General features: G+C 41.7%; 1 protein-coding gene across 2 annotated transcripts in view; it reads right to left on the bottom strand.

The window, feature by feature from the left end:
- Positions 1 to 24464, bottom strand: part of LOC137618209 (guanine nucleotide exchange protein SMCR8-like) — an 88456-nt gene that overhangs the window by 35533 nt on the left and 28459 nt on the right. For both annotated transcript variants that reach the window (XM_068348323.1, XM_068348324.1), the window contains exons 7-8: positions 22933 to 23083; positions 9120 to 9903 (exon numbers count right to left, since the gene is read on the bottom strand). In XM_068348323.1, coding sequence (XP_068204424.1) covers positions 9120 to 9903; positions 22933 to 23083 — 935 coding nt within the window. The remainder of the gene's footprint in view (positions 1 to 9119; positions 9904 to 22932; positions 23084 to 24464) is intronic.

Raw genomic sequence — 24464 nt, 5'->3', positions numbered from 1 at the left:
AACAGAAAACATATTTTAAGATAAAAAAAATCAGTGGCTGGGAAAGAGACTAAACACTAGTTCATATAACTACGTTTTCAATCTCTCACCGCACATAGCCTGGGGACGAGAATAAAAAACTAAAACGTTTTATCCTTCCTCCCCGTACAGCGACTAGGGACGAGAGTAACTTGAGAACAACGTTACCCGCTTGAACGGAACGTTTTCTCTCCTCTCTCTCCCTCCGTCTCTATCGCTCTCTCTCTTGATTTCGCACCTAAGAGAAGAGCCCAATTATATTTCGCCAAAAAAACATGTTATTTGACTAAAGGAAAAAACTGAAAGGTTTTTCAATTAAAAAGTTCCTTTAAAATAGAATTTAAAACATTTAAGCTAAGAAAGAATGAACAAAACGTCAGAATCGATTTACTCTTACTGCAAAGTGAAACCGTGATACACTCTCTCTCTATCGTAACGATAGAGCGCATGTTGAACGTCCTGAACGTCAACAACTGCGTAGCATAAATAAACTAAACGTTAGTTCATCTTTGAAAACAGTACGAAGACTATCAAAGAAATTCTTTCATAAAATATTACATTTAAAAAGTTTTAAATCCTTAGCTCTTTAAAAGCTAATTACGATATAAAGGGCTCAACGTTGATTAACTTCGGTTTCCAAGTTAGGACCGCCTACTCTCAGGAAAGGTCTATATAAACAAAACATTAAAATTATTTTTATATGTTTATAATAAATGGAAAGTTAATCGAAGAGGCCTAATAAAGGCGGAGAGATATAAAATATATAGAGGAAAATCTATAACGTGATATAATTACTAAAAGCCTAAACACACTTCCGTCTAAGGGAAGGGTCGGCCATTTAAAAGTGAAAGAAAGTCCATACTCTCTTTGTCACCATAATTAAATCTATCCAAAACGAGTTCAAGATTTAAGATGAAGATAAAACACCTGCATAGCGAAAGCTCAAAACTAGAATAAAGTACTTCACCAATTAGTTGTGAAAAAACTCCAGTTTAGCAACAGCGAGTAAGTACGTCTTGTCGATAGCTCGACAGAGAGAAAATTGAGTCTTTGTTTACATTGAGTACTGGGTATCTGGACGACAGATGGCGCTGTTGGGCACACCCGCAACCTGTGTAGCGATCGCTGGCGAGTTTTTACCGTAGAGTTGTCTGTCGGGCAACAGAGTTGCAGCTATATAATCACCGGCTAAGTTAAATATTGAAAAAAGAATATTATAATGAAACCATTATAATATTTAAGAAAACTGCACATAGCACAACAGTAATAAATTAATAAACTATTATTACTGAAACTAGTTTGATAATCCCAAGCAAATAAACAATTTCAGTGAAAAGTAAAGAAATAAAACTTACTTAGAATGATCTTTCGCTTTACCAGACAGCTTAAATAAATACAAACTAATCTGCATTTGATTATAGATTTAGCAGTTACTCACACCAATAGTGTATGACCAAACCTAACATAAATCAGGACGAATCAAACTAAAACTCCAAAATTGAACTTGGAGCATAATAGTTCTAGTTGTTCTTTGAACATATAAAGAAAGCCAATGATTCCAATCCATTTTCTTAAGCACTTCCATCCATTAAGGAAAAATCTTCAAATCATCTAGGTAGACAGAAAGAATCTCATTCCTATTTCCTTTCTTCCTGTTTTGAGAGACATCTGTGTCTTGAGTGATTTCAGGTAAATGGAGAAGACTAACTACAAGTATCGAGCTTGTAACAAAACAATTAGCTATCCTTCAACTCATAATTATCCTGACCTGTATCTGTGAAACTATTCAAATAGGCAATAACCAACTCCATATATAACTTAACTGATTTGTACTTCAGACAATACCTAAGTCATTAAGTCAGGTAGCCAAACCTTAATGTCAAGAAAAAATGAATTATATAACAGTTGAGCAATAATTTGTTCAAAATCTGTAATCATGGGGAAAACAAGACATGAAGATGCTTCTATCACAATCCAGTTGAAACTGATCACCTAGTTGATCACAATCTTTTTGATTGTGTTTAATCCTCTTGCCTAAGTGGCAGGCATATATAATAGGCATAATGTGAAAGGGGAATGATAGCATAAAGGTGAACAAAATGTTATTTTGATAATAAAATAAATTTTTGAATATACTTACCCGGTGATTATAATAGCTGCAACTCTGTTGCCCGACAGACAACTCTAAGGTAAAAACTCGCCAGCGATCGCTACACAGGTTGCGGGTGTGCCCAACAGCGCCATCTGTCGTCCAGATACCCAGTACTCAATGTAAACAGACTCAATATTCTCCTCGTTCCACTGTGTCTCTATTGGGGAGGAAGGGAGGGTCCTTTAATTTATAATCACCGGGTAAGTATATTCAAAAATTTATTTTATTATCAAAATAACATTTTTCAATATTTAACTTAGCCGGTGATTATAATAGCTGATTCACACCCAGGGGGGTGGGTAGAGACCAGCAAAAAATGTTTACATTTTTATGAGCTAAGAGTTTTTATTTCATTTTAGAAGTTATCAAAATAACAAAAACAAAATAAATAGGTACCTGGTAAGGAAGTCGACTTGAACAATTACTCTGCCTTTTAAGTACGTCTTCCTTACGGAGCCTCGCGATCCTCTTAGGATGCTGATCGACCCCTAGGATCTGAAGTATCAAGGGTTGCTACCCATACAACAGGACCTCATCAAAACCCCTAATCTAGGCGCTCTCAAGAAATGACTTTGACCACCCGCCAAATCAACAAGGATGCGAAAGGCTTCTTAGCCTTCCGGACAACCCGAAAAAACAACAATAAAAACATTTCAAGAGAAAGATTAAAAGGGTATGGAATTAGGGAATTGTAGTGGTTGAGCCCTCACCCACTACTGCACTCGCTGCTACGAATGGTCCCAGTGTGTAGCAGTCCTCGTAAAGAGACTGGACATCCTTTAGATAAAAAGACGCAAACACTGACTTGCTTCTCCAATAGGTTGCGTCCATTATACTTCGCAGAGATCTATTTTGCTTAAAGGCCACGGAAGTTGCGACAGCTCTAACTTCGTGTGTCCTTACCTTCAGCAATGCTTGGTCTTCCTCACTCAGATGGGAATGAGCTTCTCGTATTAACAGTCTGATAAAATAGGATAAAGCATTCTTTGACATAGGCAAAGATGGTTTCTTAACTGAACACCATAAAGCTTCAGATAGGCCTCGTAAAGGTTTAGTTCGTTTTAAATAGAACTTAAGAGCTCTCACAGGGCATAAGACTCTTTCTAGTTCATTGCCTACCATATTCGATAAGCTGGGAATATCGAACGATTTTGGCCAAGGTCGAGAAGGTAGCTCATTTTTGGCTAGAAAACCAAGTTGTAGTGAACATGTAGCTTTTTCTGACGAAAATCCGATGTTCTTGCTGAAGGCATGAATCTCACTGACTCTTTTAGCTGAGGCTAAGCATACCAGGAAAAGTGTCTTTAAAGTGAGATCTTTCAGGGAGGCTGATTGTAGCGGCTCAAACCTGTCTGACATGAGGAATCTTAGTACCACGTCTAAATTCCAACCAGGTGTAACCAAACGACGCTCCTTCGTGGTCTCAAAAGACTTAAGGAGGTCCTGTAGATCTTTATTGTTGGAAAGATCCAAGCCTCTATGCCGGAAGACCGATGCCAACATGCTTCTGTAGCCCTTGATAGTGGGAGCTGAAAGAGATCGTTCTTTTCTCAGGTATAAGAGAAAGTCAGCTATTTGAGCTACAGAGATACTGGTCGAGGATACAGATACTGACTTGCACCAGTTTCGGAAGATTTCCCACTTCGATTGGTAGACTCTAAGGGTGGATGTTCTCCTTTCTCTAGCAATCGCACTGGCTGCCTCCTTCGAAAAGCCTCTAGCTCTCAAGAGTCTTTCGATAGTCTGAAGGCAGTCAGACGAAGAGCATGGAGGCTTTGGTGTACCTTCTTTACGTGTGGCTGACGTAGAAGGTCCACCCTTAGAGGAAGACTTCTGGGAACGTCTACTAGCCATCGAAGTACCTCGGTGAACCATTCTCTCGCGGGCCACAGGGGAGCAACTAGCGTCAACCTTGTCCCTTCGTGAGAGGCGAACTTCTGCAGTACCTTGTTGACAATCTTGAACGGTGGGAATGCGTATAGATCTAGATGCGACCAATCTAGGAGAAAGGCATCTATATGAACTGCTGCTGGGTCTGGGATTGGTGAGCAATATATTGGGAGCCTCTTGGTCATCGAGGTTGCAAAGAGATCTATGGTTGGTTGGCCCCAAGTGGCCCAAAGTCTCTTGCATACATCCTTGTGGAGGGTCCATTCTGTTGGAATTACTTGTCCCTTCCGACTGAGACAATCTGCCATGACATTCAAGTTGCCTTGGATGAACCTCGTAACTAGTGATATGTTTTGACCTTTTGACCAGATGAGGAGGTCCCTTGCGATCTCGTACAACGTCAGTGAGTGGGTCCCTCCTTGCTTGGAGATGTAAGCCAAGGCAGTGGTGTTGTCCGAGTTCACTTCTACCACTTTGCCTTGAAGGAGAGACCTGAAGCTTTTCAAGGCCAGATGTACTGCCAGTAGCTCCTTGCAGTTGATATGCATTATCCTTTGACTCGAGTTCCATAATCCCGAACATTCCCGACCGTCTAATGTCGCGCCCCAGCCTACGTCCGATGCGTCCGAGAAGAGAACATGGTTGGGAGTCTGAACAGCCAGGGGCAGACCCTCTCTGAGGCTGATACTGTCCTTCCACCAAGTCAGGCAAGACTTCATCTTCTCGGAAATGGGGATCGAGACCGCTTCTAGCGTCTTGTCCTTTTTCCAGTGAAATGCTAGGCGATATTGAAGAGGACGGAGGTGTAGTCTTCCTAATGACACAAACTGTTCCAGGGATGATAGCGTCCCTATCAGACTCATCCACTTCCTGACTGAACATCGTTCCTTCTTCAGCTTGTTCTGGATGCATAACTGGGCTTGGCTTGTTCTGGGGGCCGACGGAAAAGCCCGAAAAGCTAGACTGTGAACCTCCATCCCTAAATACACAATAGTTTGGGATGGGACCACTTGTGACTTTTCCATATTGACAAGGAGACCCAATTCCTTGGTCAGATCTAGAGTCCACTTTAGATCCTTCAGACAGCGACGACTGGAAGAAGCTCTGAGAAGCCAGTCGTCCAAATAGAGGGAGGCTCGGATGTCCGCTAAATGAAGGAATTTGGCTACATTCCTCATCAGCCTCGTAAACACAAGAGGAGCTGTGCTTAGGCCAAAGCACAGGGCTTGAAACTGGTAGACAACCTTTTCGAAAACGAATCTCAGAAAAGGTTGGGAGTCCGGGTGGATGGGGACGTGGAAGTAGGCGTCCCTTAGGTCTAAAGAGACCATCCAGTCTTCCCTTCTGACCGCTGCTAGAACCGACTTTGTGGTCTCCATGGAGAACGTCTGCTTTGTGACAAAGACATTCAGAGCACTGACGTCTAGCACCGGCCTCCACCCTCCTGTCTTCTTTGACACCAAGAAGAGTCGGTTGTAGAATCCCGGGGTTTGATGGTCCGAGACTTTGACCACCGCTCCCTTCTCTAGTAAAAGAGACACTTCCTGTTTCAAGGCTCGTCTCTTGTCTTCCTCTCTGTACCTGGGAGAGAGATCGATGGGAGACGTTGCTAGAGGGGGTTTCCGTACAAACGGGATCTTGTACCCCTCTCTGAGCAACTTCACAGATTGTGCATCTGCGCCTCTCTTTTCCCAGGTCTGCCAGAAGTTCTTGAGTCTGGCTCCCACTGCTGTCTGAAGAAGCTGGCAGTCAGACTCTGCCCTTAAAGGACTTGGTTCCTTTCTTCTTTCCTCGTTTCCCTTTGGCACGAGCACCTCCTCTGCTGGAGGCTCTGCCACGAAAGGGCGGAATAAAACGGGACGCTGGAGTGTCCATCCTTGGTCTAGCTGACAAGGTAGGCAAAGGGGTGGCTTTGCGAGCGGAGGACGCAACAAGATCGTGAGTGTCTTTCTGTATCAAAGAAGCGGCAATTTCCTTAATCAGGTCTTCTGGAAAAAGGCACTTGGAAAGAGGAGCAAACAGAAGTTTGGATCTCTGGCATGGTGTAACTCCAGCTGAAAGGAATGAGCATAGGTTTTCACGCTTCTTAAGGACTCCGGACACAAATGATGCAGCAAGCTCATTAGACCCATCACGTACGGCTTTGTCCATGCAGGACATAATGAGCAAGGAAGTCTCCTTCTCTGTCGGAGAGATCTTTCTGCTTAGAGCTCCTAGACACCAGTCTAAGAAGTTAAAAACTTCGAAGGCTCTAAAGATACCTTTCAAAAGGTGGTCCAGGTCCGAAGATGACCAACATATCTTTGAGCGTCTCATGGCAAGGCGGCGGGGAGAGTCTACAAGACTTGAGAAGTCGCCCTGGGCAGAGGCAGGAACTCCCAAGCCGAGAACTTCTCCCGTGGCATACCAGACGCTCGATCTAGAAGAGAGTCTAGCAGGGGGAAACGTAAAAGTTGTCTTCCCTAAACTCTTCTTGGACTGCAGCCATTCTCCTATCACCCGCAAAGCTCTCTTGGACGAGCGTGCGAGGACGAGTCTAGTAAAGGCAGGAGAGGTTGACGGCATGCCTAACACAAACTCTGACGGAGGAGAACGTGGAGCCACAGAAACAAACTGGTCCGGAAACATCTCTTTGAAAAGGGCCAAAACTTTCCTAAAGTCCAAAGAGGGTTGCGTAGACTTAGGCTCGTCCAGTTCTGAATGCGGTTCATCTACGTGTGCAGCAACATCATCATCAGAAAGTCCCTCATCCGATAACTGATGAGGGAACGGCAACGGAGTGGGTAACGGCTGGTTAGCTGAGTCCGGTCGCACGGGTGCATGCGTGACTGAGCCGGACGCAACGTCATGGAACTGTTGCCCAGTCTGTGAGCTGGCAACAACCATAGCAGCGCGGGGACGCACAGCGTCTACTCCAGACTGCCTGGACTGATGTGGGTGAGCAGTGGCAACCACACTGGGTTGCGGAGGTTGACGCACCGCGTCAAAACAAAACAACTCTGACGGTTGTTGAACCTCACGAATGTCAACGGAGACCTCCGTGCGTCGCTGAACGTCAACATGCGGCTGGCAGATCACACTGGAACGCATGGGTGGCGGAACTCTCTCAACTGGAGTGCGTGAGGAGGTTACCTCAGCGTCCCCAGGACGCACAACCGATCGTGTGGGCGGTTGTAGGCAAGGAGCTGCACTAGCTGGTGCGGCAGCAACCTTCTCCGCACGAAAGTCCTGCATAAGAGACGTTAGTTTAGACTGCATGTCTTGCAGTAGAGACCACTTAGGGTCTACAGGAGCAGGTGCGGCGACAGACGGTGTAACTGTCTGAAGCGGTACCGCTTTGCCTCTCTTAGGCGGTGAGCAGTCATCGGATGACGGCAGCGAGTCCGAACTGACCCAGTGGCTACAACTGGGCCGTTGGACTTGTGCGGAAGGGACCGACTTGCGCTTTAACGGTCGTGAGACCTTGGTCCAGGGTTTCTTGCGAGAAACACCTTCCGAAGACGAGGTATAAATGGGCTCTCTCGTCTTAGTTAGGCAGGGGCGATCTTGGGTAGATACGCCCGATACCACGGAGGGAACGTCTGTTCGCTGATTAAAGCCTCTCGAACCCATTTGTCGTACGACATTGCTTCTCCCCTGGACTTGGGAGCTTGCAAGAGGTCCCGGACTAGGAGGACGACAGGCACGAACAGACGAACCCTCAAGCGCAACACTATCCACAACACTATCACTCGGCACTTTAGCACTTCCCACTGCACTTTTGCACTTAAGCTCCTTCACATCCGCCATGAGCTGATTACGGTCACTAGCAAGGGACTCAACTCTCTCACCCAGAGCCTGGATGGCACGCATCATATCAGCCATCGAAGGTTCCTGAGTGCCAGGAGGGGGGTTAGGAGCAACCACTACAGGGGAAGGAATAGGTTGTGGGGCATGAGGAGAGGATATATGAACAGAACGAGAAGAACTTCTCCTAACTCTATCTCTCTCTAGCCTACGTGTATACTTTTGGAATTCGATAAAATCGAATTCCGAAAGCCCAACGCACTCCTCACACCGATCTTCCAATTGACAGGTTTTATCCCGACAATTGGAACAAACAGTGTGAGGGTCGATAGTAGCCTTCGGAAGACGCCTTGAACAGTCCCTAGCATTACACTTCCTAAATTTTGGGACTTGTGAAGGGTCAGCCATTTTGAATTGGTCAAAGGGAAATTCAAAAAACTATCAAAAAGTCATCAACAAAGAATCCGTTATCAAAAAGAGTTCAAGGATTTGTGTGAAGAGAAACCCTGCACAGCGAAAGCTCAAAACTAGAATAAAGTACTTCACCAATTAGTTGTGAAAAAACTCCAGTTTAGCAACAGCGAGTAAGTACGTCTTGTCGATAGCACGACAGAGAGAAAATTGAGTCTTTGTTTACATTGAGTACTGGGTATCTGGACGACAGATGGCGCTGTTGGGCACACCCGCAACCTGTGTAGCGATCGCTGGCGAGTTTTTACCTTAGAGTTGTCTGTCGGGCAACAGAGTTGCAGCTATTATAATCACCGGCTAAGTTAAATATTGAAAATTATTATTTAAAATTCTACAAGCTGTTGATTCTAAGTTAATAGCTTATGATTCAAAGGTAAGATTCAGGTAAATGATAATATCTAACATCAAGACTTAGAGCATAAAATCAAACAGCAATGTAAACAAAGCAAAGTACATTGCATTTAACAAGGACTGAATTATGCTATGTATTTCAGACTACTATAGAATAAGCTCAAAGCCCATCATTTTTAGTCAAAATAAATGCAACATTTGTGGTTCAAAATAGAGGTACCTGCACTTCACTTTCATGTCATCATTATACTGTAGGCCTACGTTATATAAGAAAGTTTAACAATCTTCAGAATACTGAAGTGTAAAAGAGAGTATTATTATTTTGAATAGGCATTTGATATCCTATTACTGTACTGCCATTCTATAACCTCTTTTACATAACATTTATCAAAATTAGCCAGGGCAAGAAAATAATAAATTAGAATAAAAAAGTCACATCACCTAGCCTTACCTCTGTTTTCTTCAGTAGTCTCCATGAAAACTGCTGTTTCACTATCACTTGAAACTCTCTTTTTTTCAGAAGACAAATCTGAATTATGATTATCTAAAGCTGCTTCTTCTATTTCACCTGAAACTCTCATTTTTTCAGTATACAAATCTGAATTATGATTATCCAAAGTTGCTGATAATTTGGTTAAAGCCTCATGACTATGGTCAGAATCGTTTTCCTCGGCGTCCTTCTTTACTGGAAATACCTGTAAGCAATCCCCAGCTTCGGATATGTCTAGACCTTCTTTTGGTGTTTCAATGGCATCAGCATATTCAGAGTCTGGAGTGGAGAGTTGTGAAGGTCCAGAAGTTAAAAGGTTGACAAAGTGATCATCATAACACAATGATGCATATGGATTTGGTTTGGGTGATATAGGAGTGCTATTACACTTTATGACATTGATTGTAGGAATGTTACCGATAAAAAGAGACCCTAGAGGGTTGTCATAGATCTTATTGTCTAAATCTTCAAAAATCAGAGTCAGCACACTCTTTTTGTACTTTTCATGAATAGACCGCAGCTTCAAAAGACACCCAATATAACCAATGCCACACAACATTTGGACAGATCGCATCACATTGAAGTTTCTCTTCATAAGGGATAAGATGCATATGGATGGTTTGGTATTTTCTTCAGGGTTCTCTAGCATTAGCAGTCTATGCATAGCTTTATAAAGAGGCGACTGTGGTTTTGAACATATCTCAGTAGACAAACGGTTTAAGTCCTCTTCAATTTCAGGTTTGTCCTGTAAATTATTGGAAAAGTTAGTTGCAAACTTATCATCAATCTTAAGATAGAATGGTACTGATTAATTACATCTCTGAACAACAATCAAATAGTTTGAAAGAGGTAATCCTACATAATATTACATATACATACACACACACAGGCACACATATACACACACAAATATATATATATATATATATATATATATATATATATATATATATATATATATATATATATATATATATATATATATATATATATATATATATACATATATATATATATATATATATATATATATATATACATATATATATATATATATATATATATATATATATATATATATATATATATATATCATACTTACACAATGTATTTAAGTTTATACATATACTGTACATACACACACATATATATACATACAGTATACTGTACAGTCAGCCCTCTGTCTTTGTAGGGGTTAGGTATGAGACACGTGTAAAGAGCAAAATCTGCATATACAGTAATTGGTGTCCTTGAGTCTATGAACTCGAGCCTTCCAAATTAACTAACAACTGATGACATGCAACCACCTAACACCACATATAACACACTACATTGTCTTCAAGTTGTCCACTAATTGTACTGCATAGTAGGTTGTATTACAGTAATCTTATAATAAATTATTGTTAAACATGAATTTTTACACTCTTTCCTTAATAAAATCTTAAATCATCTCTAACACTAAATAAACCACTACTAAATTCCATTCTATTCTCTCACAATCATAAATCCTTAAAATTTAACTTGAATATTCAATTTGATTATTAAGTTTAATCTCTATCTATCTATATACCAAGGCACTTCCCCCAATTTTGGGGGGTAGCCGACACCAACAATGAAACAAAACAAAAAGGGGACCTCTACTCTCTATGTTCCTTCAGCCTAATCAGGGACTCAACCGAGTTCAGCTGGTACTGCTAGGGTGCCACAGCCCAACCTCCCACATTTCCACCACAGATGAAGCTTCATAATGCTGACTCCCCTACTGCTGCTGCCTCCGCGGTCATCTAAGGCCCCGGAGGAAGCAGCAGGGCCTACTGGAACTGCGTCACAATCGCTCGCCATTCATTCCTATTTCTAGCACGCTCTCTTGCCTCTCTCACATCTATCCTCCTATCACCCAGAGCTTTCTTCACACCATCCATCCACCCAAACCTTGGCCTTCCTCTTGTACTTCTCCCATCAACTCTTGCATTCATCACCTTCTTTAGCAGACAACCATTTTCCATTCTCTCAACATGGCCAAACCACCTCAACACATTCATATCCACTCTAGCTGCTAACTCATTTCTTACACCCGTTCTCTCCCTCACCACTTCGTTCCTAACCCTATCTACTCGAGATACACCAGCCATACTCCTCAGACACTTCATCTCAAACACATTCAATTTCTGTCTCTCCATCACTTTCATTCCCCACGACTCCGATCCATACATCACAGTTGGTACAATCACTTTCTCATATAGAACTCTCTTTACATTCATGCCCAACCCTCTATTTTTTACTACTCCCTTAACTGCCCCCAACACTTTGCAACCTTCATTCACTCTCTGACGTACATCTGCTTCCACTCCACCATTTGCTGCAACAACAGACCCCAAGTACTTAAACTGATCCACCTCCTCAAGTAACTCTCCATTCAACATGACATTCAACCTTGCACCACCTTCCCTTCTCGTACATCTCATAACCTTACTCTTACCCACATTAACTCTCAACTTCCTTCTCTCACACACCCTTCCAAATTCTGTCACTAGTCGGTCAAGCTTCTCTTCTGTGTCTGCTACCAGTACAGTATCATCCGCAAACAACAACTGATTTACCTCCCATTCATGGTCATTCTCGCCTACCAGTTTTAATCCTCGTCCAAGCACTCGAGCATTCACCTCTCTCACCACTCCATCAACATACAAGTTAAACAACCACGGCGACATCACACATCCCTGTCTCAGCCCCACTCTCACCGGAAACCAATCACTCACTTCATTTCCTATTCTAACACATGCTTTACTACCTTTGTATAAACTTTTCACTGCTTGCAACAACCTTCCACCAACTCCATATAACCTCATCACATCCCACATTGCTTCCCTATCAACTCTATCATATGCTTTCTCCAGATCCATAAATGCAACATACACCTCCTTACCTTTTGCTAAATATTTCTCGCATATCTGCCTAACTGTAAAAATCTGATTCATACAACCCCTACCTCTTCTAGAACCACCCTGTACTTCCAAGATTGCATTCTCTGTTTTATCCTTAATCCTATTAATCAGTACTCTACCATACACTTTTCCAACTACACTCAACAAACTAATACCTCTTGAATTACAACACTCATGCACATCTCCCTTACCCTTATATAGTGGTACAATACATGCACAAACCCAATCTACTGGTACCATTGACAACACAAAACAAACATTAAACAATCTCACCAACCATTCAAGTACAGTCACACCCCCTTCCTTCAACATCTCAGCTTTCACACCGTCCATACCAGATGCTTTTCCTACTCTCGTTTCATTAAGTTTAATGTTATATATAATTCAATTACAATTAATTTTGACTTTAATGTAATTCCCCTCTAACCTCTGTTTACATTAAATTTTAGTCTCTCTGGTTATGGCTCATTTTGTCTTTGCATATGCATACACCGAATAGTCTGGCCTATTCTTTCCACATTCTCCTCTCTCCTCATACACCTGATAATCTGAGATTACCAAACAATTCTTCTTTGCTCAAGTTGTTAACTATGGCAATGTAATTGTTCAGTGGCTACTTTCCTCTTGGTAAAGCTAGAAGAGACTCTTTAGCTATGGTAAGCAGCTCTTCTAGGAGAAGGACACTCTAAAATCAAACCATTGTTCTCTAGTCTTGGGTAGTGCCACAGCCTCTGTACCATGGCCTTCCACTGTCTTGGATTAGAATTCTCTTGCTTGAGGGTACACTCGGGCATGCTGTCCTATTGTATTTCTCTTCCTCTTGTTTGTTGAAGTTTTACAGCTTATATATAAAAGGTCAATTTATTATTGTTACTGTTTCTAAACTATATTCTTTTGATTGTTTATTACTTCTCTGAGTTTACTTCTTTCCTTGTTTCCTTTCCTCACTGGGCTATTTTTTCCTGTTGGAGCCTTTGGACTTATAGCATCTTGCTTTTCCAAGTAGGGTTATAGCTTAACTTGTAATGATGATGATGATGATGATATACTTCAAGCTATTTTTGTTCCTTTCATGATTTTCATCTAGTCCACATTCAGTAAAATATCATTGTACTGTATAATAGGCTATCTCCCATTCTTCATTTTTTTCTGATTGCTTTTCATTTGTGTTATTCACTTATCTCTATTGTTCATTATACTCTTCCTTATTGGGTACAGTATTATTCTTATTTTTTTTCTCCAGTATTTCCCATAATATTTTGTGCGTTAATTCTACTTCATGCAGATTTTGTATGGACATATTTACTGCATATAAAAAGGATATTCTTTCACGTATTCGAGAGCTATAAGATTTCAGGCTCTACTGAGAAATATCTGGCCTATCCTATTTTTAGCTATGCTTTCCTCAAAGTTTACATCCATTTGTTTATTTTATGAAATATTTTGCCTCTATCTGCCCTATTCCTTAATGAAAAATTTCTAAACTTTTTTAAAAGGAATCTCTTTCAACATAGCATAAGCTAAGAACATGGAATATGTTCTTCTAGACTTTTCATTTCTTTTGAATTTGTGAAAAAAAACACCTCGGTCGGAACCAGTGGTTATGCAAAAAAGAAAAAAGGCTGATAGCTTTGATTACTGTAATGAGCTAACTGAACTAGCTGTAAAAGGAAATTTGACTGTAGTTCTTCATAATAAAAAAATCAAACTTAGAGTTGAGTATACTGTAATAGAACAAATTTCATATCATCATTGATGGTAATTCTGAATTATTTTCTTCTTAAAAAAGTGCTATTTTTTTTTTTTTTTTGCAAATAGGGACATTACTGATTGTTGTAAATTCTATTTCAATTTTCTTTATTGAAACAATTCTTTTCCTAGAAAATTATTCAAGCATATGATAATTAAAGAATGATAATCCAATTTCAAAATCTTTACCTTTCTGAGAGAGAGAGAGAGAGAGAGAGAGAGAGAGAGAGAGAGAGAGAGAGAGAGAGAGAGAGAGAGAGATTTTCTTATACTGTAACTGAAGTGCAAATTCATATTTTCACTGTGCATTTTATATTACATATCAAATATTACTTATACATAATGTATATATGAACCTATTTTAATATTTTTATTATTAGAATTATTGTTAGCTATAGAGTTGTCATGTATGGAGCAAAGACTGGGTGCAACAAAGGACTGGTGGTTTAAAAACATAAGGCTATGTGCAGCCGTCCTATCCGCAAGAAATTGAAACTGAATATTATGTGGCTCTCTGTACTGCGATGGACCAAAGCTGCAAAGATGGAGGGCTGACTGTATGATGTGCATAAAAAATAAAAGAAAGAAGAATACTGGATGTAGATTACAACACATGGGGTTAAAATGAATAAATTACCTAGATGTAAAATATGACAAATCTAGAAATAATTTGTATTTTTTCCTAGCCATACAAACCTGAAGCTCTTTTCTATGGAGATATACTTTGGCAACAACTGAAACTAGCCGTAAAACTATTAGTGAGGTGCTACTCCTCTCTGCTAGTTAGCAGGGGGTAGCGGGGGTAGACCAACCAACCCGCTCACACCCTCAGTAGCTAACACAAGCCACTTTGTAATTGCAGTCATGACATCCTGAGGGTTAGGGGATGGCGGGTAAGTATGGGTAAAGAGCTTCAGATTTGTATGGTTAGAAAAAATAAAAATTATTTCAAAATATGTCACTGGTTCCAGTATCAAATACAAACCTTTCAGCTCTTTAGTACCAAGGAAACTCACGTTTAGGTGGGTGGAAGTACAAGAGCAACTGGCTGGTCACTGACCCGGTGTGACTTTTTTGCTTTGGACGAGCTGTGAAAAAGCACATCCTATCACCTCACTAACTATTAATGAGAGATAACAGACCGAGCAATGATGCAAAAGTGTGAAAACTAAGCAATGACTCATCAAGATACGACTTCCCTTGGAGCTATGCTTTTCTTATCTGGACATTACCCGACTCACACCTCGCTAAGAGACTGGGGACTTTACAATATAAATTCATATATTGGGATACACAAGGGACAATGATACCCACCTAGGGTCAGAGGAGGTCAGCTTGTAAAGTTCCTCAGCTTGCTCAAGTCCCAACACGAAATGGCCAGTCAGACATATATTCACACTAGGCTTACAACCAGGTAACATCTGCCTCTACCAACTGCTACTTCTCCGACAAGGGAGCTGAGGTATTATTGATCATGTTTTATGCAGCCACCACAGGACCTATGGAGAATGTATCCATGCTCCACTGGGTTACGTCTTTTAGGTAATGGGCGGTAAACGTAGACTGATGTTTCCACACACCCGTCTGTAAGACCTGCGTCACATTGAAGTTCTTTCTGAATGTCAGGAATGTGCTAACCCCCCTGATGTCTTGAGCTCTATGTCAACGGCCAAAAGGGGACAAAACCGTTAAGAGAGTTTGTTCGATCACCTTCAGATCCAAGAAGAGATTGAGTTATTTGTAACTCTTCTTGACTCTGCATGTTCTGACAAAGAGTCTATTGATCTATCGAGCTCGAACAATGGGTCATTTATGACAGTACGGAAACTAGCAATCCAGAAGGTCCTGAACCTGGGATCCACTATGGCAGGATTCTGAGTCTAGCAAAAAACTTGGGATGCAATTGAGGATCACTTGCTCCCATCCCCTAGAATGAGCAATGTCATAAGACACATTGTGTAGCTTGGTGACTCTCTTAGCAGAGGCTAGGGCTAAAAGAAAACCGTCTTTAGCCTCTGGTCACAGTCTGAGGACTGACTCATGGGTTCATTAGGCGTATTTCCTGGGAATGTACTACTCGTCCTACATTCCACGGAGGCAATCTGACTTCTAACTGAGGGAATGTATGCTCGAAACTGCGTATGAGGAGAGATAATTCCTTCGAGGAGGAAATTTCAACTCAGTTTAGCTTAAAGGCGAGGATTCAGGCTAAGGGATAGCCTTTCACCGCTGACACTGAACAGAGTTTGTCCTCCCTAAGGTATAACAAAACTCTGCTATTCTGGATTAGTGACACTGAGAGGCAGGATACCCTTTCCATGACACCAACCACAGAAGGTCAACTACTTCACTTAGTAAATAGTGGTAGATGACTCTTGAGGTATCTAATCATCTTTTTTCAGCAACTTCTTGGGTGCTGCGAGAAGTTGCTGGAAAACTTCCATGCATGAAGACATAGCGAAGCTACAGTTCTGTGGGATATCTGCATTTATGGTTGTTTGAGAAGATTGTGGAGGGGAGGGAGCTGTCTTGGTGTGTCTGTTAGCAGATGTAGATGGTCCAGAAACCATTCTTCATGCTGCCGCATCGGAGCTCGAGTCATCGAAAGATCTTGCAATGTCCATAAATTATTCAGCTCCTCCTTACTAAGCGGAAAGGGGAAAGAACGTACAGACGTCTATATTGACCACCGAGTGTTGGGAAGCGTCTTGTCTGAACGCCTGGGGATCTGGTACTGGGGAGCAGTACCCCCAGAATGTTTCAGTTGAGAGGCATCTATTGTCGGTGAAACTCACGAAGTCAAGCCTTAGTTGGTTATTTGTTGATTCTAAGATCACTCGGAGCCAATTACCTGCTCAGTTTGACCACCAGGATGTTTCTCTTGCTCGGAATACAGCAAGCTGAAAGGGCTACCGAGTTGTCTTCCGTCCATCTGATTATCTCTACAGCCAGATGGCATAAGGACTGTGAAAAGTAACTCCTTGCTTGTATATGTAAGCCATCACTGTGTTGTTGTCGACCATTAGTACTAGAGAGAGTCTTGAAAAGGGCTGTTGGAAATTGAGAGCTAAAAGGTTGCACCCATTTCAGGAAGTTTATGTACCGGTGTTACTCGGCTTCGGACCAACGTCCGAAGATGGAATGGTGAAACAGGTGAGCCCCCCTTCTTTTGATGCATTCGTAACGAGTATCTATCTAGGGGAAGGAGAGAGTAGATCTATTCCCCTGAGTAGGTTGGTATCTCATACCTCCAACGGCAAGTCTCTCTACTGCTCCGACCTTATAGGGACCAGTAGCTATGGCACGTCTTTGTGCCGAGTCCATTATGTCTTCAGCTGCCACTGGAGAGTTCGAGTGCGGAGACAACTGTTGGGTACCAGGGCTTCCAAGGTATCTTAGCAGTTTCTGCTAAAGATATGTTGGCAGTTCGTCTTGTCTTAAGAAACGGTTTTGCTACTCGTTTCCTTCTCTCTAATTTTGTTCAGGACAAGAAGCTAGATAGTATCTATGTTCATCCTTAAGTATAACAGATTGCTTTGGTAGCAAAGAGGACTTCTTAAGATTACCATGACCCCCAGATTTTGGCAATATTCGAGGAGTCTGTCTCGGTGAGGGGGAAGAGCTTCCCTTGATTCTGCCAGTCGTCTAAGAGACGAAGCAGACGTTTCTGATCTTGTGCGCCCAAGTTGCCACAAGAGAAAATCCTCGAATGGGAACTTGTAGCACTGTGGACAGACAGAAGTACAGCACCTTGAACTGGTATATTTGCTATTGGGGAACAACCTTAGGTACTTCCTAGAAGATGGATGAAAGGGATCTGAAAGTACAGGTATGCGTTTTTGAGATCGTGTGAGCATAAAGTCTTTTGTTCTGAAGCCCCGTCTGACTGTCTGGGTCACCTCTATCTTGAATGGAGTTTATTGAACAAACTTGTTTGGAGCTGAAAGATATATGACCGGTCTCCAGCCTCCAGATGCCTTATCTACGAAAAAAAGGAGACAGTGGGAGACTGAAAACCCTGATTCGGACCTCTTGGAGCATTCTTCTCCAGCATGGTTAGGACTTCGGTCTGAAGGGCCAGTTCCTTCGCGTAACCCCTCACATAGGAACTTGTGTTCACAGGATAAGAATTTAGATGAGGAACAGAGTGCCTGAGCGTGATGTGCTATACTACCCTGAGGAGAGAGTCCGACCAAGGTTCGGACCTGCAGGGCATCCACCTCTGCCATATGCTTTATAGGTATCCTCAGAGGAAAGCTCACCATCCATCTCACTAGGTGGTTGGGTGCGTAACAGTGAGCAAGACTTGTCCACAACACCAGGATGTGTCTCATCAGACTAGTGCAACTGGAGAAAACACTCCAGCTTGTCCTTTCTCTCCTATACGCACAGACTGTTCGCACGCACGGATGCGAAGAAGGATGTGTTGTTGCTGATTGCTGGGGAGTGGGCATTACAGCAGGTTCTCCCTTGACCTTGAGAGTTGGGTTACGCTTTCATGTGCCAAAGCAGTACAGTATTGCCAAAGAAAGAACTCATGATTATTAAACATCCCGTGGGAGACTGTGGAGAAGTCTCTGCGCTCCCAGAAAAGGCCTTCATTCATAAAGAGGGAAAGGCTGCAGAAGACCAGTTATACTAGGAACCCTTTTAGGAGAAATTAGTCTTCCCTTTCGAGTTAACGAAAACTAGGATGGGCTCTGGGATACTTGGTCAGCCAGCTACCCAGTAAGGCAGCCAGCACTGCCCAGGTACTGTGTCTGTTGACCAACTTCAAGGGTTGGAGGATTCAATTCAAAGGAAGAAGGAAAATTTGACTCTCAAGAGAAAGGTCACTTCTCACAAGATGCCTGAAGGGCTGAGCAGTTGCTTGGCCAGTAATCATTCCAAGTTGATTGCTGTCAAGTATGCAATTGGTTCCTAGTAACTGTCTGCATCTGGGTGAACCCTGTCCTACCATTGTCTTCGTTCCTATGGGAGTTCGTCGTTTATATTTGCTTACAGATGGCAACCCCAGAGTAGCCCGTGCTCTTTAGCGGAAAAAAAGGCATAACAGCGAATCACGTAGTTGATTCCCGTCAAGCAGACGATCGGTCGGTCAAAACTGATCTCACACAACTATTTCCGCAAGACAAGACTGAAACGTATCTCCAATCATTCGTCTCAAAAGTCTTGAACTGTATGTATAAGTCCAGCTACGGACCAGTCACACATATAGAAAATTCCTCTCTTAGATGGGAATTTCTTCCAATTTTACAACGGGAATACTGAAGTAGAACAAAAAATCGGGATTGGTCTGAAAGATTCTCATTGCTAATATTTGGCAAAAGAGACCTCCTTTTACCCACAACAGAAAAACCCTTAGAAATGGCAAATAGGTTTCATATCATCCATTACCAACCGGGATTCGCTTATGCAAAGTTTCAGAGTCTAAGTACTTTCAATACATCGATGAACAGTCCAGAGAAGTAAGGAAGGATCTTACTGAAATGGAGGCGGAGTTTACTTGAGAGCAGACTACCTCTGATTAGTTGTGGGAGAGTAGGATGGTTATGAATAACCTGACTCGCCCAAAGGAATACAACCATCAAATTAGGAAGAGATCTAATGACTTCTTCGAACAAATTTCCAATTGTATGATGGTAAGTAGAATTTGCTATCCCTCACGAGTGTGCATCCAACCGTGAGAGTAAAGAGTGCAACTGGCGAATTGATTACCGAACTGCGTTTGTAGGCAGTAAGAGTTCTCTTATCCAGATGCGGTTGTTTGCAATCATCACTTCTCTGACTCTGGGTAAGTGCTCTAAAATAAGCATGAGCCTTGTGAACATGTTTCTGTGTATTAGCACCCTCACAGAGCATGTCGAGTCACTTGCGGGAATAATGTGTGTGCGATAAAGCTCAATACTATCACCCCAAGGGAAATGATCGTCGACTAGATGTAGCATAGTTAGCATGTTTGTACGCTCATGAAAAGTACATGCAGCTAGCAAAGCTATCAGACCTTGTCGATAATAGGCCTTGTGGGTGGGACAAACCTCCCTGCAAATGAATAAAACAATAACCTTGACGGGTTATATCTTGCGAGACCATTGTGCCTAGAGGGCATACGGGGTGAGCCGAAGATTACACTGATGAGCTCTCAAACTTGTAGGGAGAGATCAGTAAAAAATAAAACCCCAAAGGATTATGTTTCCCAAGATTCATCGACTTCTGAACATCGATGGGATACGGCATTCACAAACGGTTGGAAAGCATTCCTATCTGGGGTAAAACCCCAGCAGGACTATATCTAACGAGACTCGTACCCTGGGGCACAGTGGTAGCCTGCAGCGGCCACAAGCAGTCAGCAGGTATCCACATTTGTGGCAATAACCCGAGGGTTTTGTCTTATGAGACTCGTTTACAGTCCCAGGTTCCTACCTCCCTGTGGAGGTCTAGCAGTTGCAAGGGTGAAAGCGCATGCATAACCAAAGCAGCTCATGTCATCCTCTTACTACAGGGTATCTGTAGCTGTGCAGAGAACGTCAGAGAGGGGAACTGGCCCCCGCACCTAGCTAACGATTAGTGTCGGGTGGGCAATCTCTCATGGTAATAATGCATAGTCTCGCATGTAAGGGTTACTCACCTAAGTATGCAAAGATCCAAAACCTTTGCCAGAAGCCCGGAGGTTGGCAAGTAAGGTCTTGCGCAGTTACTGTTTGGTGAGATGAGCGTTAGCGATGTGAACGCTGGTGGATGGTAGCAGGCACTGGCGAGAGTCACAAGTGCTGCCGAATGTTAACCAGAGCTGACGAGACAAATTGCTCAGATGTAGACAATTGTGGATCTGCATGTGTAGCCAACTTAAATGTTTGCGCATGATATCTCTCTTCTGTATAGCAAGCTAAAGGTTGCATAGTTACTGATTACTCATGGTGAGAAGACGAAGTTATAATAAGATGTATTGCATAGAGAGATTTGTGCTATTCTCACTGTAATTATGTGCTATACATTAAGTCCTGAATGGGTGAGAGAGATATTAAGCACTTAAGATGGCGAGTGAGCGGAACACCCTCTACAGTTGGTGAGTATTGGGTTAGGGGCATTTAAGAGAGGGGGTATAGCGCGTAGCTGTGGTTAGATGCTGAACTCCCTCAACTGTCTGAGCTTCTCGCCCCCTAACCTCATTGGATGAGAGGTTAAGCGCACTAGCCCGTTAGGTTCGTCCTACTCTTGTTAAAAAACAGAAGTTTCTCCCTCGTAAGAATTTGAAACTATGAGGCCAGGTCCCGAAGGTCCTGTCCTTATAAAGCTCCATGAGCTTATGTGTGCCCACAATGTAGTTCATAACCTCGAAGAGTTATAACCTAGGGGTGGTTTCTTCCTCATAAGAGGTTGAAACCATGAGGCACAGATCCCGAATGATCTGGCCTCACAAAGCTTCATGACCTTAGTGCCCCAAGAAGCATAATGAAGGCCATCACTTCGAAGAGTTATAACCTACGAGAAGTTTTCTCCTCGTAAGAGGTTAAAACCACCAGGCACAGATCCCAAAGGTCCTGGCCTCACAAAGCTTCATGAGATTTGTTGTAGTCAACAGGCACAATGTAGGTAATAACTCCGGGGAGTTATAGCCTACTAGCCTTGTCAATGAGAGGCGGCGACTGCAAGTAGTCAGCAGGCATCACCATCTGTGCTAAGACCTTGAAGGGAATTTACTCACAAGACTTTATTTGTACCCTCAGGATAAGACGGCAAAGAGAAGGCACTGCAAGCATTCACTTAACTACTTCTCAATAAACTCCAAAGAGCTTTCCGGGGAATGGACGTATCCAATACTGTATTATTATTATGTATTATTATTAATTGCTAAGCTACAATCCTAGTTGGAAAAACAGAATGCTATAAGCCCAGGGACCCCAACAGGGAAAATAGCCCAGTGAGGAAAGGAAACAAGGAAAAATAAAATATTTCAAGAACAGTAACAATATTAAAATAAATATTTCCTATATAAACTATAAAAACTTTAACAAAAAAAGAAGAGAAATTAGATAGAATAGTGTGCCCGAGTGTACCCTTAAGCAAGAGACCTCTAACCCAAGATGGTAGAAGACCATGGTACAGAGGCTTTAGCACTACCCAAGACTAGAGAACAACGGTTTGATTTTGGAATGTCCTTCTCCTAAAAGAGCTGCTTACCATAGCTAAAGAGTCTCTTCTAACCTTACAAAGAGGAAAGTAGCCACTAAACAATTACAGTGCAGTAGTTAGCCCCTTGGGTGAAGAAATCCTCCGGAAGGAAAACAATCAGGTGAAGACCGTCTCTCCTGCAGGTGGGAAAGGCGATCAACGTCTGTTGCCGCTGTCAGAAATTTTTCCTGTAACGGGCAGATTGCTGGACAGCGGTTGGTGAATGGTAACTCTCCCTCCCTCGGCAGGGAAATATACCAACACCTGAAGAAGGTTAACTCTTCCTCGGAAGTTGTCCACCACCTGAAGGCAGACCTTCGGACAGTGCTCTATGCTTCCCACCAATGAGCAGAGCTCAAGTTGAAATTCTACATCAAGTGTTGCCTGTGAAATGTAGTCGAAGCTAGTTTCTGGGTTACCCCTGAAGGAATCCCCCCACAAATGGAAGCCCTGAAGGGACTCAGTCTGCCTCTGCTCTCATTCCTACGGTGAAGCTATAAGAATGAAGGTGAGCAGAAGTAAAAAATATCACAGTAAACTGTAACACTTACGGAAATCATTCCGTATTAAAGAAAAAGAAAAATTAAAAAATTTTAGGCCACTTGGTTCCTTACTATGGTTTTTAAACAAAATAAAGCGGAGAAGAACCGACAACGTACGCTATTTTCAGAGCCGAAATAAAAAGTGGCTTGTATTAGCTACTGCGAGTGTGAGAGGGGTGGTTGGTCTACCCCACAGTAACTAGTGGAGGGGAGTAGCACCTCGCTAAAAGCTTTACGGCTAATTTCAGCTGTCGCTGAAAGATAGCTCAATAGTAAAGAGCTGAAAGGTTTGTATTTGGTGCCAGAACAAATGTCTTTTGGGATTCAAAGAACTAACTTTAGTAATGGATGTAAATCTGAACTCACCAAATGTGGTTTAATTATATCTAAGATATGTTGACATTCCATCAACTGTAATGCTACTGCTTCAAGAGTTGTATGTTTCAGTAACGACTCTTCATCATCATCCTCATCGATAGTATTGTATACAGGTACATCAGATAACACAGTCTTCAATCTGGAAAAATGCATTTCATGAGCCTACTTAATGGACTTAAAAAACACTTCAATTATTAGGCGTTCACATATATCAGCTAACTACCACCAAAAGCTAACTTAGTCCTTAGGTTGGGTTTGATGAATGCAACTATGGTTGACATGAGAAATTCTTGAAACTACTGTATTTAGTCTTTTTATGAGTTATTATATTCTTAGTGTCACTACAGTGTCTAACAACATCTCAATGCAACATACAGTATTGGTCATAAATTAATTGATAATACTAAATATTTACCTACCAACTCCCATTTGTTCCAGTTTGAAAAAAGTGCCTCATAATTAGTGCAGTTCAAAGTACAGTAACACTAAAGTCAAGAGGAATCATATGAACTTCATGTCCACTATCAAAGAATATCCTCACAACTGGAGATTGTAAGAGGAGCAGGACATGCTACAAATTCTTGTAAAAGAAAATTTCTAAATAGGAAAAAGATTATTACTTGTATATCCATTCTGATATTTTTACGGGTGGAACTTAGAACTTTAGATATGAGAATTATCAAAATTGGGCAGTAATATTCAGGGCTATACTCTAGATGCAACTTCATTTACCTAATCGGTTAACATAACCAATTCTCCCACAAGTACAAAAAACCCTCTTCAGGCTAACTTATGAAAAATGACAGACAACTTAGCAGGTAAAAAAATAGATGTATTTATAGTAAACAAATTAAAAATAACACCAAGGCCTACACCTCAGTAAGTGTTGAGGAGAAGTAAAAATGTTTTAATTTCATGGGAACAAAATGCTTAATGGATTAATTTAGCTTTAGGTTAACAGGAATTAAGCGGGTGAGTTTTTCATTTTTCAACCTATTGTCATACACCTCAGTCAAACGGGCTTTCCAGAAGCTAACCTGGTTAGCTAGGCTTCTTGATTCTGTGAATTTTAGAATCATTTACTTGACGTTGATGCTTATGGAGATTAAGACCCAAATAGTATCTTTGCATTTTTCTTTTTTAGGATATCTACTACATAGAATCAGTTCTTCATACACTTGGAGAATCAGTAATGTTACTACATTAGGTAAAGGCTGTTGTAGTAGTTTTTGATCGGGCAATTATCACTCAGTTTCTATAACTCTCATGTTATTCAAACGTTAGAAAGTCTGTTGTAAAAACACATGAATGCCAATGCTGACCTGTTCTCTAGCTTGCAGTTTGGCTTCTACAAGGGAAAGTGTATTTATGATGTTCTTCCTGTTTCAAGTGTCATAGATATCCCTATATTTGGTCAAAAAGTTTGTATGATTATGCTTGACTTTAGTACTGCCTTTTATCTGTGCCAATTGAGGTTCATGTTTTCAAGGTTAGACCAACAAGTTAGTGACACAATTCTT

This window comes from Palaemon carinicauda, chromosome 24, assembly GCF_036898095.1.
Source record: "Palaemon carinicauda isolate YSFRI2023 chromosome 24, ASM3689809v2, whole genome shotgun sequence".
Classification (NCBI taxonomy): Eukaryota; Metazoa; Arthropoda; class Malacostraca; order Decapoda; family Palaemonidae; genus Palaemon; species Palaemon carinicauda.
Note: the sequence above shows the minus strand (reverse complement) of the source record. Positions and strands in the feature narration are given on the sequence as shown.